General features: G+C 46.7%; 1 protein-coding gene across 50 annotated transcripts in view; it reads left to right on the top strand.

Annotated features, from left to right (window-relative positions):
- MOK (MOK protein kinase) overlaps positions 1–18,128 on the top strand; it is an 86,049-nt gene that overhangs the window by 39,408 nt on the left and 28,513 nt on the right. For 20 of the 50 annotated variants that reach the window (XR_012416145.1, XR_012416148.1, XR_012416147.1 and 17 more), the window contains 4 exons: positions 2,479–2,549; positions 13,618–13,696; positions 13,810–13,858; positions 14,625–14,803. Coding sequence is in view for 46 of the 50 variants with exons in the window: in XM_073998262.1 (XP_073854363.1) it covers positions 2,479–2,549; positions 13,618–13,696; positions 13,810–13,858; positions 14,625–14,803 (378 nt within the window). In the remaining 4 variants the exon portion in view is untranslated. Of the gene's footprint in view, positions 1–2,478; positions 2,550–13,314; positions 13,451–13,617; positions 13,697–13,809; positions 13,859–14,624; positions 14,804–18,128 lie in introns of all 50 variants that reach the window. The other 30 variants (XM_073998264.1, XM_073998261.1, XM_015453262.4 and 27 more) reach the window with 5 other exon arrangements.

The following is an 18,128-nucleotide window of genomic DNA, read 5'->3' as shown; positions in this document are numbered from 1 at the left end:
TGAAAATAATCTTTTTTTAAGGAAGAAAACCATGGTAGACATTTTGAATATTTGCTTCGTAGCTCAGAGAGTAACCATTTTTACTTCATCTTATATCACATTTTTATTTGGAAAAATGTGCATCTGATTCTTTTTTTAAAATTTTTTTGAGAAGGAGTCTGTCTCTGTCACCCAGGCTGGAGTGCAGTGGCGCAATCTCGGCTCACAACAAACTCCACCTCCCAGGTTCAAGCCATCTCCTGCCTCAGCCTCCTGAGTAGCTGGGATCACAGGCGCCCGCCACCACGCCCGGCTAATTTTTGTATTTTTAGTAGAGACGGGGTTTCATCATGTTGGCCAGGTTGGTGTCAAACTCCTGACCTCAGGTGATCCACCCATCTTGGCCTCCCAAAATGCTGGGATTACAGACATGAGCCACTGTGCCCGGCCAGCATCTGATTCTTAATGTGGCAATGCCTTCATTTAGGTGACTCCACATCATAAAAGCATCCGTCATGCAAACAGTTCATCTCCTGGAGCTCAGTTAGGCTGCTGAGGTCTTGAGTGTGAATTTTGACCTATTGGGAAAGCACTGTTGTGTTATTTCAGGGATTGTACATTCTCACTCTGTCCCTGCCAGTTGCCATTTCTGAACAGTCTCCTGTAGCCTTTCTTACTGTAAATTGATAACATTTCTGGGGATTTTTCATTTCTGTTCTAATTATAGAGTAGTTTCCATAAGGCTTATCTATCAATCAAGAAGGCAGAGCAGGCCGGGCGCGGTGGCTCACGCCTGTAATCCCAGCACTTTGGGAGGCCGAGACGGGCGGATCACGAGGTCAGGAGATCGAGACCATCCTGGCTAACACGGTGAAACCCCGTCTCTACTAAAAAATACAAAAAACTAGCCGGGCGAGGTGGCGGGCGCCTGTAGTCCCAGCTACTCGGGAGGCTGAGGCAGGAGAATGGCGTGAACCCGGGAGGCGGAGCTTGCAGTGAGCTGAGATCCGGCCACCGCACTCCAGCCTGGGTGACAGAGCGAGACTCCGTCTCAAAAAAAAAAAAAAAAAAAAAAGGCAGAGCACAGCTTGTCCCTCAGTGCCTGCCTGAGCCTGGAAGGCCTTCTTCCTGGCAACTCTGTGCTGTGCTTACAGACCTCACTGAGCCAGGGAGTCAGACTACAGGATTTGGGGACCTTCTTTGCTGTGGGCTAGAATGGCACCGCCACTCTGAGAGGGTGCCCCTCGGTGTAGAAGCTTCGCTGTGGCTCCGGAGGGAGACTGGCCTGTAAGATCGACCAAGGAACTCCAGTTAAACTCCACTGCCAGTTAAAGTCTAGTAGATTTTAATCAGAGAATGGAACAGTTTTAAACTCAAAATGAAATGTCTTGTTATAACTGTGTGACTTCCTGGCCTGTAGCGTTCTTAGAAGTCAATTTGGGCCAGGTCCAGAGACTGCAGTTAGTATGTCATAGTGTCAACACTGCATGCACGTCATGCACTTCCCACACACTTTCTACAGCACTCTGTCCAGAATCTCATGTGGGCCTCCTAACAACCAAGACCCCTTTCTGCCAGATTGGAGGCACCCAGAGTAGGGTCTGGGGTGATACAGGCTCCCGCTAAGGACTCTGGGAACCCTTCAAAGGCCTGCTTGTACTCAGGAGAAGTTGGTGGCTCAGCCAGCAGTCTCTGTCCCCATTCTGTGTCAGCATTGATACCACACACTTGTCATGTGACTCGTTTTTCTCTTTTTCCCCTGACTGGTTTTTGGTTGTTACTCTCCCATTGTGATTTATCCCAATTACATGGAAGGAATTTAGCTAAATTAAAATTTAATTTGCAGTCACAGAGCACGAATTAATTTCTTTTCTTTTCTTTTCTTTTTTTTTTTTTTTTTTTTTTGAGACAGGGTCTCACTCTTTTGCCCAGGCTGGAGTACAGTGGTGTGATCTTGGCTCACTGCAACCTCCACCTCCTGGGTTTAAGCTATTCTCCTCCCTCAGCCTCCCGAGCAGCTGGGACTACAGGCGCCCGCCACCACACCCAGCTTTTGTATTTTTAGTAGGGATGGGGTTTCACCATGTTGGCCAGGCTGGCCTCAAACTCCTAACCTGAAGTGATCCACCACCTCGGCCTCCCAAAGTGCTGGGATTACAGGAGTGAGCCACCACACCTGGCCTCTTTCATTGTTTTGCTTACCCAACTCCCCAGCCTTTTTCTTCTTTCTACTGATAGTTAATTATGTATTTTCAAGACATATATATTTTCGACTTTTAGAATTTTGTTCAAAGTTGGGTTTTGCTAGTATTTTTAATTAATTTTACCTGAAATACTGATTTGAAATCAGAACCTTTACTGTTTCAGCAATTACACTGTAGTATTTGATGTGGGAGTGCCTTATGTTTACTAGAAATGTTTACAAATGGATTAAATATTGGATTGTATTTTCTGATTAAGGCCAGAAAATTTATTTTAAAAACTTGCTTTCTTCTTCAGTGACAGAAAATCTGGTTCTCTTGCACTAATATGTGAACTTATGGACATGAATATTTATGAGCTAATACGAGGTACGTGGAATAATTTGAAAGCTAACCTAAGATCCTCTTTTAAGGCTTCTAATTCATACATATGCTTAGTTGTTCTCAACATCATTAGTCATCATAGTGCCGTAGTTATATATAATACACAGTACAGTGCCACTTCACTCATGGGAAGGCATTTTCCTGACGGCTCGTCTACTCAGAACATGACTGCAAACAAGAAAGGAAGTCCCAGGCCCTCTGGGTGCCCATGTGATCTGGGGGAGGGTGGCGGGAGGCAGCAGGGGCAGCTCTGCTGCAGAGCGCCGCAGCCAGCCCCGCCATGGGCATGTGTGCCACAGGCCCGCTGGCTCAGGGGGCCTCTCAGCTCCCCAGATCTGCTGTTGCTCGACATTCTGTTCCATGCCTCTTCAGGCAAAGCTTTCCCTCCAGAATAGTCGCCTGCATGTGAGGGAAGCTCCTGCCATTTTCCACGATGCTCATTCATTTCCTTTCTTCTGAACAATAAAGCACCGTTGAAGACAGCATGTTTGCCTGAGGTGACCTCAGTCAGGGCTGGTTTCAGATACTTACAGAGGTCCCCTGAGGGCAACAGGAGAAAAGGAGAGCCTGCTGGCCCTCATTGAGCAAATTGTTCCTGGGGGTCTGACCTCATGGTTGTGTTTGATGTCAGGACAAATGAACCTTGTATATCTCACTAAGAAAGCAATACAGCAAGTGTTGGATTTTTCAAATCACGTTATACCTAGAGGACAAATAAAAAACAACTGTGTTGGCCGGGCGCGGTGGCTCAAGCCTGTAATCCCAGCACTTTGGGAGGCCGAGACGGGCGGATCACGAGGTCAGGAGATCGAAACCATCCTGGCTAACACGGTGAAACCCCGTCTCTATTAAGAAATACAAAAAACTAGCCGGGCGAGGTGGCGGGCGCCTGTAGTCCCAGCTACTCGGGAGGCTGAGGCCGGAGAATGGCGTGAACCCGGGAGGCGGAGCTTGCAGTGAGCTGAGATCCGGCCACTGCACTCCAGCCTGGGCGACAGAGCGAGACTCCGTCTCAAAAAAAAAAAAAAAAAAAAAAACGTCCTATTGTCACATGAGTGACTACTTATGACTTGGAAAAGAATTTTAGTGACAGCGTCATAGATGATTTAGATGGTATATTAGCTCACAATTTGGGCCACACTGAAGATGATGTGCTATGGAAACTTTTTAGATCGATAAACTATTTTTGTGATGAAGAAGACACTGATGTTGAAGATATATATGAAGAGTTCAAATAAAATTGTTTTTATGAAATTGGGTAGTGGAAAAAAGCACTATATCAATATTCATGTATTTTATATGTGACTTAAAATATGTGTGTGATAGTAAATTACTAGCAAAATAAATAGCATAAGTAGCCAAGTTTTTCTACATCCATAAAAGTTGATGTATATAAAGCTGGGCGCAGTGGCTCATGCCTATAATCCTAGCTCTTTAGGAGGGAGGCCACTGCGGGTGGATCACTTGAGGTCAGGAGTTCAAGACCAGCCTGACTAACAAGGTGAAACCCTGTCTCTGCTAAAAAAATACACAAAAAAAAATTAGCCAGGAATAGTGGTGTGTATCTGCCTGTAGTCCCAGCTACTCAGGAGGCTGAGGCAGGAGAATCACTTGAACTTAGGAGGCGGAGGTTGCAGTGACCCGAGATCGTTCCACTGCACTCCAACCTGGGTGACAGAGTGAGACTCTGTCTCAAAAAATAAAAATAAAGGCCAGTGTGGTGACTTATGCCTGTAATCCTAGCACTTTGGGAGGCCAAGGCAGGTGGATCACTTGAGGTCAGGAGTTCGAGACCAGCCTGGCCAATACAGTGAAACCTTGTCTCTGCTAAAAATACAACAAAAATTAGCCGGGCGTGGTGGCATGTTCCTGTAGTCCCAGCTACTTGGGACTGAGGTAGGAGAATAGCTTGAACCTGGGAAACAGAGGTTGCAGTGAGCCGAGATCACGCCACTGCACTCCAGCCTGGACATCACAGCGAGACTCCATCTCAAGAAAAAATAAAAACAAAACTCAACAAGAAGGGAGAATTTTTGGCAAGTCACTGTGTGTTTAGACGCTTGAGAAAGCATTGTTTAGAATATATATATATATACACACACACATACACATATATATATATTTTTTTGAGATGGAGTCTTGCTCTCCCAGTGGTGCGATCTCAACTCACTGCAACCTCCGCCTCCCAGGTTCAAGTGATTCTCCTGCCTCAGTCTCCCAAGTAGCTGGACTACAGGCATGTGCTACTATGCCTGGCTAATTTTTTTTTTTTTTTTAAGGTGGAGTCTTGCTGCGTTACCAGGCTGGAGTGCAGTGGCGCGTTCTCGGCTCACTGCAACCTCTACCTCCCATCCCAGGTTCAAGCAATTCTCCTGCCTCAGCCTCTCAAGTAGCTGGGACTACAGGCCTGCACCACCATGCCCAGCTAATTTTTTGTATTTTTAGAAGAGACGGGGTTTCACCATGTTGGCCAGGATGATCTCGATCTCTTGACCTCATGATCCGCCCGTCTTGGCCTCCCAAAGTGCTGGGATTACAGGTGTGAGCCACCGCACCCAGCCAACTTTTTTGTATTTTTAGTAGAGACAGGGTTTCACCGTGTTAGCCAGGATGGTCTCAATTGCCTTGACCTCATGATCTGCCTGCCTCGGCCTCCCAAAATGCTGGGATTACAGGCATGAGCCACTGTGCCCAGCCTTAGAATATATATATTTTTAGGATATATTTATTTTCAGTAGTAGAGGAATTACATAACTGAAGAAATTGAATCTATTTCTTTCAGTATCTATCTACAGCGATTGTAGAAAACAGACCTCTGAAGATCAGTAGACTTCCATTCGTTATGTAAATATTGAGTGTCTTCCATAGGCCAGGCAGCGTGTTCAGTGCACTGACTCTAAGATGCTGTGAGCAATATGGAGCATCCTAGGTTCAGAGATGTTAAAATGTAAGGAGAATGGCTAATAGTGCTTGTAGGGTAGTAAATATTGAAATATACATCCTGATTTTAGAGTTAGTAAAATTTGAAAAAAAAAAAGCCTATCCTAGAATTGATGAAATATAGTGATAATAGCTAACAGTTCATGAATGGTATCCATATGGCCAGGCACTATTCTTAATACTTTATAGGAATTAACTCATTTTAACCTTCCAACAACCCTGTCAGGCAGATACTGTCATTTTTTATTTTTTTAAGATGGAGTCTCACTCTGTCACCAGGCTGGAGTGCAGTGGCATGATTTTGGCTCACTGCAACCTCCGCCTCCTGGGTTCAAGCAGTTCTCCTGCCTCAGCCTCCCAAGTAGCTGGTACTACAGGAGCACGCCACCACACCCAGCTAATTTTTTTTTTTTTTTGAGATGGAGTTTTGCTCTTTTTGCCCAGGCTGGGGTGCAATGGCGCGATCTTGGCTCACCACAACCTCCGCCTCCCGGGTTCAAGCGATTCTCCTGCCTCAGCCTCCTGAGTAGCTGGGAATACAGGCATGCGCCACCACTCCGGCTACTTTTGTATTTTTAGTAGAGACGGGGTTTCTCTGTGTTGGTCAGGCTGGTCTTGAACTCCTGACCTCAGGTGATCTGCCCACCTGGGCCTCTCAAAGTGCTGGGATTACAGGCGTGAGCCACCGCGCCCAGCTAATGTTTGTATTTTTAGTAGAGACGGGTTTCACCATGTTGGCCAGGATGGTCTCGATCTCTTGACCTTGTTATCCACCCGCCTTGGCCTCTCAAAGTGCTGGGATTACAAGCGTGAGCCATCCCACGTGGCCCAGATACTGTTATTATCCTTATTTGAAACATGAGGACATTGAGGCATGGGGAGATAAGTTAGTTGTCCAAGTTTACATACCTAGTAAGTGGTAGAACTGGGGCTGAACCTAGATAACCTGATCCTAGAGTGCATGTTCTTAACCATCACACATACTGCCTCATGACAACCCTATGTGGTTGGCACTATTATTTTTCCCATTTTACAGATGAGGAAATTGAAGCTTGAAGGATTAAGTAATAATCCAAAATTAAGTTGTTAATAAATGGCAGAACTGGGACTTAAACTCAAGCCTGACTCTGAAATCCTAACCATTAAGCTTTGTTGCTGCCCTGGATCTCTATTTCTGGGCCCAGCTCAGTGCCTTAAAAGAATAGGGGCACCTAATTATTTACGGTTGTTGACGATGATGCTGCTTTAGTGAAAACTCAAACAATCACTAAGGCTTTTGCTACCAGAATGGCAATTCTTATGACTTAAATTGCTGCTCTCAGGTTATTAGAATATTGGGGAGCACTATGAAAGACTAAAGAATGAGATAATAATGAAATAAGGGAACAATCACACAGCCATTATTGAATTGTCTACTTTACAGCAATGTGCAAGGTCTGGCAAGAACTGGGAAGATAAAGAAGCAGCATGTCAGATGCATGTTTTTGATATTGAAAGGGTATATAGTCTTTTTTTTCTTTTTTTCTTGAGACGGAGTCTCACTCTGTCGCCCAGGCTGGAGTGCAATGGCGCGATCTTGGCTCACTGCAAGCTCCACCTCCCAGGTTCAAGTCATTCTCCTGCCTCAGCCTCCCGAGTAGCTGGGATTACAGGCGCCGCCACCACGCCCGAGTAATTTTTTTTTGAGATGGAGTCTCACTTTGTTGCCCAGGCTGGAGTGCAATGGCACAATCTCAGCTCACTGCAACCTCCGCCTCCCGGGTTCAAGCTGTTCTCCTGCCCCAGCCTCCCGAGTAGCTGGAATGTCCGCCACCACGCCCGGCTAACTTTTTGTATTTTTAGTACAGACGGGGTTTCACTATGTTGGCCAGGCTATCTCAAACTCCTGACCTCATGATCTGCCCGCCTCAGCCTCCCAAAGTGCTGGGATTACAGGCGTGAGCCACTGCGCCCGGTCTGAAAGAGTATATAGTCTAGTGTCCACATAAACTATATGAAAGTGATATCATACGAGAAAAGGAGTTGCTGGGGTAATTTTCTCTTTGTTGAACAGGTGTCAGATGAGGCAGAGATTGTGTGGGCTGGGAAAATAGGGCTTTCCTGGAGGAGTGGTAGAATTAGACAGGTGCAGGAGAGGATGTCTCATTTGCAATGACATGCCATGGGCTATTCCAGAGGCAGGGACATGGTGGGGAACATAACAGACACAGTTCCCACCCATGTGGAGCTCACACTCGATGACAGACAGGAAACAAACGAAGAAATTACCAAGAATATCAGTCAAAATGATCAAGAATTCCAGATAGGGATAAGTGCTGTCAGTGAATGAAACAGGCCAATGTGTTAGGGAGTGATGAGGATAGAGTACTTCAGGCAGAGGGACAGCCAGTGCAAAGGTCCTGAGGCCACCGTGAGGGAAGAGGCCCACGTGGCTGGAGGACATGGAGGAGAGTTGCAGAAAATGGAGTAGGCAGGCACCAATGAGGCTGGTAGGGCGAGGGTAAGAATTTTCATTCTAAGTTCAATGGGAAGCTGTTATTGGGCTTTAAAGCAAGGGAGAGGTGGTTTTCAATTGGTGTTTAGAGCAGTGTTTCCAAAATGATCACAGAAGACCAGTTGTCTTATTTCTAATGTACTGCAGGGGGAACTTTTGTGAAATATAGTAAAAATGAATTACCAGAAAAGTGATCGTGTGCTTAGATGTCACAGCATGTCAGATTGCTACAAACAGTTCTAAACACTTGTTCTTAATTTATGTCATCTCCTCTTAGACCAGTAACAGTCCCTGAACTGTCATCAGCTCATGGACTGTGCTTTGAGTAGCACCTTTTTAGAAGGAATTCTCCAGTTACTGTTTTAAGAATAAATTTGCTGTAGGTGGATGTGTTGATTCTCCCTTTTAGTTGCAAACAACAGTCTCCCCTATTCTCTGATTAACTCAAGAGGGGTTACTCTGTGATATGGATAGATTGCCAGAATTGTTGGGAGGACTGAAGAAGCAGACTCCGGGCTTGGCCTATAGGAAGTTGCTTCTCACAACTGCTCTCCATGATCAGGCTGCTGGCCCTGCTGCTGACAACGCTCTGCAGAATAAAGCTGCTGCAGCTACCAGGGCTGGAACCAAGCCTTTTCTGCCAGGATCTGTGATCCGTGCCCTCAGAATGGATGCCTTCTCTCCTCTCATCTGCCCCCAAACCTGGGCCTGAAACGTCTTTCCCAAGTATTCCCATTTAGGCAGAGCCTAAGTCACATCTGAAACTCTCAGCTGCAAGGCAGCATGAAGAATGTCATTTGGACTTTCAGGCCTGGCATGCTAGATGGGGGTTGGGCTAGGTCCTGAGCAAGTCAATCTGTGGGTGTGCCATGAAGGCAAGAGTGGTGTGGGAACCTGGGGAAGGGATGGCGAAGGCCCTTTGCCTACCACTCTCTCTGGAAGAATGTCTCTGGATTCTTCTTTGGCATGAGTTAGTAATTGGGGTGAATAGAGAATGGCTACCCCGCCAGCTATCCTAGTTTGTGTATTTGGGTGCATGTGCTTAACGGCTCTGGGCTCATGCCATCTGCAGTAGGAAAGCCTGTCTTGGAATTTATGAAGGAAAAACTGTAAAAGAGGTTTAGTTTCCGTCATAATCTGACTATAGAGGCAGCTACTCTTTTACAAGATTTTTTCGGAATCTACTCTCTTTTTTAACTGTTTCAAGTTAAATTGATAGGACCAGGTGCAGTGGCTCACACGTGTAGTCCCAACACTTTGGGAGGCCAGGGCGGGAGGATTGCTTGAGCACAGGAGTTTGAGACTAGCCTGAGACCCTGTCTGTACAAAATATTTAAAAAAAAAAATTATCTCGGTGCGGTGGCGCATGCCTATAGACCTAAGTACTCAGAAGGCTGAGGTGGGAGGATGGCTTGAGCCCAGGAGGTCGAGGCTGCAATGAGCTGATTGTATCACTGCACTCCAGCCTGGGCAACAGAGTGAGACCCTGTCTCCAAAAAAAAAAAAAATACTCATTTGCCTTAGTGAGTGGCTAGTTTGTAGTTCTCTCCACCCTCGCTGGAGGGGCGTGTGCTGGGGATGCTGTCATGATGCAGGCCACAGTGGCAGCTGTATTCCTTCAGTTAGTGCTGAGTCACAGTGAATGCCTTGGTTTATCACTGTGTTCACTTAAGTTTTTAAAATTACTAGTATCATATATGACATTCCTTGGAGGCTTCTTAATGAGAATATTTGATAAAAATTACCTTGGTCAGGAGAGCTAGAGCTTTTGGGGCCTGCTGACATTCACTAAGGGGCATATGAGAAACTTCTGAGTGACTTGTTAATTGTACTCTATTTTACTTGTTTCAAACTGTTTGAAAACAAGAATCTGATGGGAACCAGATACAGTCTTGGGCCCAGAAAGTTCGGATCTCGTTCTGGAGAAGTTTGTGGAGAGTGGCTGGGCAGCGCTTTCCTTTGCAAGGGTGTGGTCTCCAGCTGTTCAGACCACTGGGCACACACTGTTGCCCTGATACCTCACTCCAGCAGTAACACCTCTCCTACTGGCCCGGGACCAGGAATGGCTCCCTACCCCTAGGGCTGTGAATAAGGAGTTTCCAGGAGGAGACCCAGGGAGGCAAGGAAGGGCGGGCACCTGAAGAGGACTCTTACCTGGGACTGAAGGCATCTGAGAAGCACAGATTCCTGGCTCCATTAGATCTAGGTTCAGGCCTTGAAATCTGCTTTTTTATTTGTTTGTTTGTTTTTGAGACAGAGTCTGGCTCTGTTGCCCAGGCTGGAGTGCAGTGGCACAGTCTTGGCTCACTGCAAGCTTTGCCTCCCAGTTTCACGCCATTCTCCTGCCTCAGCCTCCCAAGTAGATGGGACTACAGGCACCTGCTACCATGGCCAGCTAATTTTTTGTATTTTTAGTAGAGACGGGGTTTCACCATGTTGGCCAGGATGGTCTCAATCTCCTGACCTCTTGATCCACCCTCCTCAGCCTCCCAAAGTGCTGGGATTACAGGCTTGAGCCACCATGCCCGGCTGAAATCTGCTTTTTAAAAGACTTCTAGGTGATTATGAAGATTGGATAGATTAGACTTTTCCTAAAAGATTCCACGTTTCCCAAGTTCAAGTTCAGATGACTCTAATGACAATTTTATTATACGAGTAAGATTTGAATGTGTGGACATGGCTGGAAAGGGCGTTCCTGGGATGGAACATCATGAATATAGGTACCGGTGAGCTTTGGGAGCAACCAGAGAAGAGTCCATGAGGGAATTCACCTGAGTATTCGATAAACAAACAAGAAGGGTGTGGTGGGGCATGGTTCTCGAAGCAAGGACCCAAGACTAGTTGCTGCACCTGGGCTCTTGTTAGGCGACTGTGGGGCCCCACTGCAGATCTTCTGAAGCAGAAATGTGGGTGGAGATGGGGAGGGACAATCTGTGTCTTAGCAGCCCACTCATGGGAGTGTGAGAACCCTTGTGGAGGAGAGGAATTGGTTGAAGGGGGTCTTGAGTGCCAGGGTAAGTCATAGGGGCAGTGAGATTGGGTTTGATCGCAGGACCCAGGGGCACCTGATGAGATGAACTTCCAGCAGCTTCATCCTGCTGCATGTGTGAAGGAGGATGGAAAGTTGCTTTCTTTTCATCTGTTACAGATATTAATTTAATAAGATTCCAGAATTCCTCAAGCTTGGGAAAGCTGATAAAGCTCTTACTTTTGATTCTTTTGATTTTAATTCTGGAAAATTGTTGATAAATCATGTGAAACAATAAAAAGGTGATAGTATTACACAAAAAAGTTAATTGTGGTGGCTCACACCTGTAATCCCAGCATTTTGGGAGGCCAAGGCGGGCAGATCACGAGGTCAGGAGTTCAAGACCAGTCTGGTCAACACAGTGAAACCCCATGTCTACTAAAAATACAAAAAAATTAGCCAGGCGTGGTGGTGGCAAGCGCCTGTAATCCCAGCTACTTGGGAGGCTGAGGCGGGAGAATTGCTTGAACCTGAGAGGTGGAGGTTGCAGTGGGTGGAGATTGCACCACTGCACTACTGCCTGGATGACAGTGCGAGACTCCATCTCAAGAAAAAAAAAGAAAAAGCTAATTGCACCTAGACATTTTACAATGTAAATTACTTTCTATTATTTGTATGTTATAAACATTCTTGTTAAGCAGAGAAAAAGAATAATTTTAATTTTCAAAAGAAATTGTAAACTTAGGACCAAAGGTATCAAATGGTATATGTGCTTATGGAGGGAGGAAGTGGATTTCCAAACTGTTAGGTGAACGTGGTCATTGTGCAGATTTAAAACTTAATAACTTAAAACACACACTTTGAAAATTAAAATCAAGTAAAATTGACATCTTCTGGAACAAGGGTAAGCTGTGATGCTGGGCGTGTGGTATGAAGTCTTCAAACACAGTAGAAAGCTGCGGGCACCAAGGCACAGGCGCTGAGTACAGGGCAGCTGCAGGGGACTGTGCCAGCCACGCTAAACGGCCTCTCCTGTGAAAGAAGACATGTGGACCGAGACTGAAAGCAGTTGAACTGCTTATTGAACTGTGATCTATCCGCCTTTAAAGTGGACATCTCCACATAAACAGGAAAGCCTAGCGTAACACTGGGTTGACGAGTGACTCCTAACATTTTCATCATCAGTGCAGGCTGAAGGACAGCGTCCTGGAAGGCCTCCAAGGCCGGCTGAGGCTGTCAGACCATGCTATTGTGCGGCGATCGCTCAGTGCTGTTCCCACTGAAACCATAGCACACGCGCTCTGAATGTTCACAGAGCTGTGGCCAATGTTGGAGGTGACACACGTGCTAATTGCCCCAATTTCATCCTTATACATTGTATGTATGGATCAAAATAACACTCTCTGGGTCCCATGAATAGGTACAATTACTACATTTCCACTAAAAAGGAAAAAATTATCAACAATTCTTTGTCATTCTTCAGTAATGTTTATTGTTTATTAATTTTTCAGTTGTCTGGCAATTTCCCAAACCTGCTTTACCTGTTTCAAAACTCAGAAAAACCACGTATGTTAGAACAGAGGAGCCGAGGCAGAGTCTCTGGCAGCTGATAGAGCTGACTTGCCTGGGTGCCTTCCAAAAAAGGCCCTTGCGGTATCTTCACCATGTTTATATATTTTGTTAAATTTGCAAAAATAAGGTATTTCAACCACAAAGTTAAGACTGCCATCTCTTCTATTTTAACCTCTCCTACGTCATACTTCCCCTCAGCATAACGGTGAAACAGCCGTGGACATGTCTGGAATCTTGTTAAGGGTTGGCTGGGATACATTTATATGCTTTGCAGTCTCTTCCATGTATTAATAGTTACGTTATTGCCGGCCATCTCATTTGGGATGTCTTCTAGGAATACTCTGAGTATAGTCAATTCAAATTAAAGAGCATTCACTCCATAGAAAACTTGAAATATGAAATCTTATAACTCAGATATGAAAGAAACTTAGCAGTTTCCCCAAATTTGACAACAATCCTAAAAATTACATGGTGCTACTAACACATAGTTGAGGATGTAGAATAAACTTCTATAAACTGCCAAAAAGAAAAATAAAAAGGAATTTTCCATTAAAAATGTATGTGCTGTGTAATTTTAAATGAGATCATGCCAGTATACAGATTTATTTTTCCCCCCCGGAGTTTCGCTCTTGTTGCCCAGGCTAGAGTCCAGTGGTGGGATCTCGGCTCGCTGCAACCTCTGCCTCCTGGGTTCAAGCAATTCTTCAGCCTCAGCCTCCCGAGTAGCTGGGATTAGAGGCGCCCACCACCACACCGGTTAATTTTTGTATTTTTAGTAGACATGGGATTTCACCACGTTGGCCAGGCTGGTCTCAAACTCCTAATCTCGTGATCCACCCACCTCAGCGTCCCAAAGTGCTGGAATTACAGGCGTGAGCCACCGCCCCTGGCCAGTCTATGGAATTTTAAATGGTATGTTTTGTAGGTACACTATATATTTCCTAAGACTACTTCAGATTATTTTTTACAGGGGAACTTAGATTTTCATACATCGTTAAATAAAAATGGATTATTTTTATTTCAAAAAAGGGGATATGTACCATCAGTAACCATATTTGCCTATTTTCTTGATTATACAGGGAGAAGATACCCATTATCAGAAAAAAAAATTATGCACTATATGTACCAGTTATGTAAGTCCCTTGATCACATTCACAGGTATGCTCTTGGAGATTTGACAGCTCTGAAATTAATAAGATGTGTTAACATTCAAATTCAAGAATTTGAATAAATGAAGTGTAATTCTATTTTTCCTTTTATACTGAATGCAGAAATGGAATATTTCACAGAGATGTAAAACCAGAAAATATACTAATAAAGGTAAGAGCTTTTACATGAAAGCTGGGTATCAGAATAAAAGTTGAATAGAAACCCTTTCCCTGAAAGGTTTTCTCCTCCTGCTGGAGGAACTTTCAGTCCATGCAGCTAGACAGCCTATTTGTTACAGTAATTTTTTCCCTCTCAGGTTGTAAAAAATGGTTTATTTAATAAATGCCATCAACATAACTGACTGCACCTGGAAGAAAATAATAGAATGTGCCCTTCTTACACTGCAGATTGAGAGGAACCCCGTTCTGATGGCCGTTCCATCCCCCTAGAGAGAAATGTGGCAGAGGCAGGATCTGAGCTCAGGTCCGTCTCTCTCCCAGGCCACTAAACTACCTGTGTTTAAACCGTACCATTTGCTGTTTCCCAGCGCCTGTCACTGGCTGTCAGCAGGGTCCTCTGGGGCTGTGTGGCTAAAAAAGCCCTTGCTGGGCAAGCTGGCAGCATGACCAGACCGACGACTAGTGTGTGTCGTTCATTTGTTGAAGTGCTGTGAGTTAACCATTTTCAAACCCGTAGACATTTGGAAATATATGTAAAACATAGCCAGAATATTTGTAAACTTGTTCCACTGAATAGACACATCACTTCCTCATCTGCTGGAGGTACTTTCAGGTGCTCATAAAGCCAGTAATTGGCATTTTACAGACTACTTTAGATGCTAGTGATTTTCCTGCTAGTGCATAAATATTTGGAGTGGTTTGTATTACGATAGCCACATAATGGGACATTGCTTGTCCTTGCTTCTCTCCCCTTCCAGCAGGATGTCCTGAAATTAGGGGACTTTGGCTCCTGCCGGAGTGTCTATTCCAAGCAGCCATACACGGAATACATCTCCACCCGATGGTACCGGGCCCCAGAGTGTCTCCTCACCGATGGGTTCTACACGTACAAGATGGACCTGTGGAGCGCCGGCTGCGTGTTCTATGAGATCGCCAGGTAGCGCTAGGCCGGGCTCCTTCCTGGTTCCTGCAGCGGGAGGGGCCCTTCCAATCCAGATGTCATGGTCATTCTGGTTTTACTTTCTGTTTTACTGTTTTTAATTTAACAGCAAATCGACTAGGCTTTCGTTTTACTTGTTGTACATATTTGGCCTTGCCTGGCCTTCCCGGAGAAGAGCACCAATCCTCAGTTGTTCTGCCTCCCGCACACCCTGGCGGTGTGGGCAGCCGCCTCCTTGGGCTTGCTGTGAGGTGCTTGATGGGGCTGCCATGGGGAGGGGTGAGCCGGGCCTCCCCTGAGAGGTGCAGTCATATCAGGTAGGGTGCCCTGGCCACAAGTGTGAGGATGAGGCACCTTCTGGCACAGTTGGATTCTAGAAAGCCCCAATCCCACCCTTCCCTGCTCCAGCCTCCAAACCTCCCACTCTGCCCAGCCCTCGGGAAGGAGCAATGGCCCAGGGACGAGGAGATGGGGGCCGGTCCCACTCCGAGGTGAATGGTGTTGAGTTGAAGAAGTGCATGGGGGTGGAGGGCTGCACCTCTTGCTCCCAGTGGGCCTCCAGGCAGGTGGCAGTGAGGTTAAGGTCTGGGGACACATCTGAGGGGTCAAAGTCTGATCCCACCTGTTCAACAGACTGATACAGAAATGCACTTCAGGACATATTCTCCTTTGATCCAGATGGTTCATACTGGTAACTTTTCATTTTGGAAAGCTGAATGGCAATTTCACTGCAGCCAGAAGTGTCAACCGAGAGTCCCTTCTCATGAGGCCAGGTCCTGTGAATTCATCTGGAGGAGGCAGATATCTGGAGCACAAAGCTGCCCGCATCTCACCAGCACACAAGGTGGCCCACAGTGCACCAGCCACCGAACTGGGCTGATGTGCTTATCTCGCCGCTTGGAGCTGTTTCCTGCTCACCTGCATTTTCTCCTCTCTCCTTTCGTCACAAGATCCTGCCATTTTCTGGAATAGAAACTAGGCCTACCACCAGAGCTATATTTTTTCTTTTCTTTTTTTTTTTTTTGAGACAGAATCTTGCTCTGTAGCCCAGGCTCAAGTGCAGTGGTGCGATCTCAGCTCACTGCAAGCTCTGCCTCCTGGGTTCAAGCCCGCCTCAGCCTCCCAAGTAGCTGGGACTACAGGCCTCTGCCACCACACCCAGCTATTATTTTTTGCATTTTTAGTAGAGACGGGGTTTCACCATGTTAGCCAGGATGGTCTCAATCTCCTGACCCTGTGATCCACCTACCTTGGCCTCCCAAAGTGCTGGGATTACAGGCATGAGCCACTGTGCCCAGCCCAGAGCTGTATTTTTAAATATTCTTTGTGGCATGTAATATGAATTGAATTTATTTATACAAGTTTAAATTCTTTATTTTTATTGTTTTGGTTTTTTTTTTTTGAGATGGAGTTTCGCTCTTGTTGCCTAGGCTGGAGTGCAATGATGCAATCTCGGCTCACTGCAGCCTCCGCCTCCCGGGTTCCGGTGATTCTGCTGCCTCAGCCTCCCAAGTAGCTGGGATTACAGGCATGCACCACCACGCCCGGTTAATTTTGTATTTTTAGTAGAGACGTTTCTCCATGTTCGTCAGGCTGGTCTTGAACTCCCGACTTCAGGTGATCCGCCCACCTCAGCCTCCCAAAGTGCTAGAATTACAGGCATGAGCAACCGCGCCTGGCACAGGTTTAAAATCTTGTTCCCACAATTCCAAAATCTATAAAAGCTTTGGAAACCAAAAGGTTTCTTGGGACTCATTTATTGACAAAACCTGACCTGCCTCATGCTGAATTTGTCAGCAAAACTTCTCTTGGCTGATGGGAGGCTCACTGTGGGGTTATTCATCACGGTTACTGTGAATTAGTCACATTTCACCACAGACATCATGCCGGACAGATGTCGGAATGTGAATCTGTCTTTTGCCTGTTAGGGAACACATGTCGGACCTTTTGGTAAAGTGGAAACAGAAAGGCCAAGCACAAGGGAGAGTGGAGCCTCCCAGCAGCTAGGGTCGCTGCACGCGCCAGGCTGAGTTCCTCGTGTTTCGCGTGTGAGGGTCACTGCACGCGCCAGGCTGAGTTCCTCGTGTTTCGCGTGTGAGGGTCGCTGCACGCGCCAGGCTGAGTTCCTCGTGTTTCGCGTGTGAGGGTCGCTGCACGCGCCAGGCTGAGTTCCTCGTGTTTCGTGTGGTGAGGGTCGCTGCACACGCCAGGCTGAGTTCCTCGTGTTTCGCGTGTGAGGGTCGCTGCATGCGCCAGGCTGAGTTCCTCGTGTTTCGCGTGTGAGGGTCGCTGTACGCGCCAGGCTGAGTTCCTCGTGTTTCGTGTGGTGAGGGTCGCTGCACGCGCCAGGCTGAGTTCCTCGTGTTTCGTGTGGTGAGGGTCGCTGCACGCGCCAGGCTGAGTTCCTCGTGTTTCGTGTGGTGAGGGTCGCTGTACGCGCCAGGCTGAGTTCCTCGTGTTTCGTGTGGTGAGGGTTGCTACACGCGCTAGCCTCAGTTCCTTGTGTTTCCGGTGGTAAGGGTTGCTGTGTGTGCCAGGCTGAGTTCCTCGTGTTTCGTGTGGTGAAGGTTGCTGCACGCGCTAGGCTGAGTTCCTCTGTTTTGTGTGGTGAAGGTTGCTGCACGCGCTAGGCTGAGTTCCTCTGTTTTGTGTGGTGAAGGTTGCTGCTTGAGTTCCTCGTGTTTCATGTGGTGAGGGCGCTGTATGCACCAGGCTGAGTTCCTCGTGTTTTTTTTGGTGAGGGCGCTGCACACGCTAGGCTGAGTTCCTCGTGTTTCATGTGGTGATGGTGCTGTACGTGCCAGGCTGAGTTCCTCGTGTTGCGTGTGGTGAGGGCGCTGCACACGCCAGGCTGAGTTGCTCCTGTTTCTTGTGTGAGGGTCACTGTAAGAGCTAGGCTCAGTTCCTTGTGTGTCTTGTGGTGAGAGTGCTGTATGAGCTAGGCTCAGTTCCTCATGTTTTGTGTGAGTGGGCCTGCCTGGTCGAGGGGACCAGGCAGAATAGAGAGACCCATGGCCATGTCCTGACTAAGGTCAGCCAAGAGAAAGGAAAAATAGACCCAAAGTCAGGCAAGCAAGTTTTCATTAACCTGCCAGCTGCCCCCTTAACAGACAGAGGAAGTAGCCCCAAGCTTACAGAATGAGGGATGTATATTGGGGAGGGGAGTTTGAGGGAGTTCTTTGGTATGGCGGCATCCCAGGGTTGGTTTGTTCTTATTTTTTTTATTTTTGTTTTTGAGACAGGTTCTTGCTCTGTCGCCCAGGCTGGAGTGCAGTGGCCGGATCTCGGCTCACTGCAAGCTCCGCCTCCCGGGTTCACACCA

Source organism: Macaca fascicularis, chromosome 7 (assembly GCF_037993035.2).
Source record: "Macaca fascicularis isolate 582-1 chromosome 7, T2T-MFA8v1.1".
NCBI lineage: Eukaryota > Metazoa > Chordata > Mammalia > Primates > Cercopithecidae > Macaca > Macaca fascicularis.
This window is presented reverse-complemented; position numbering and strand designations above follow the sequence as displayed.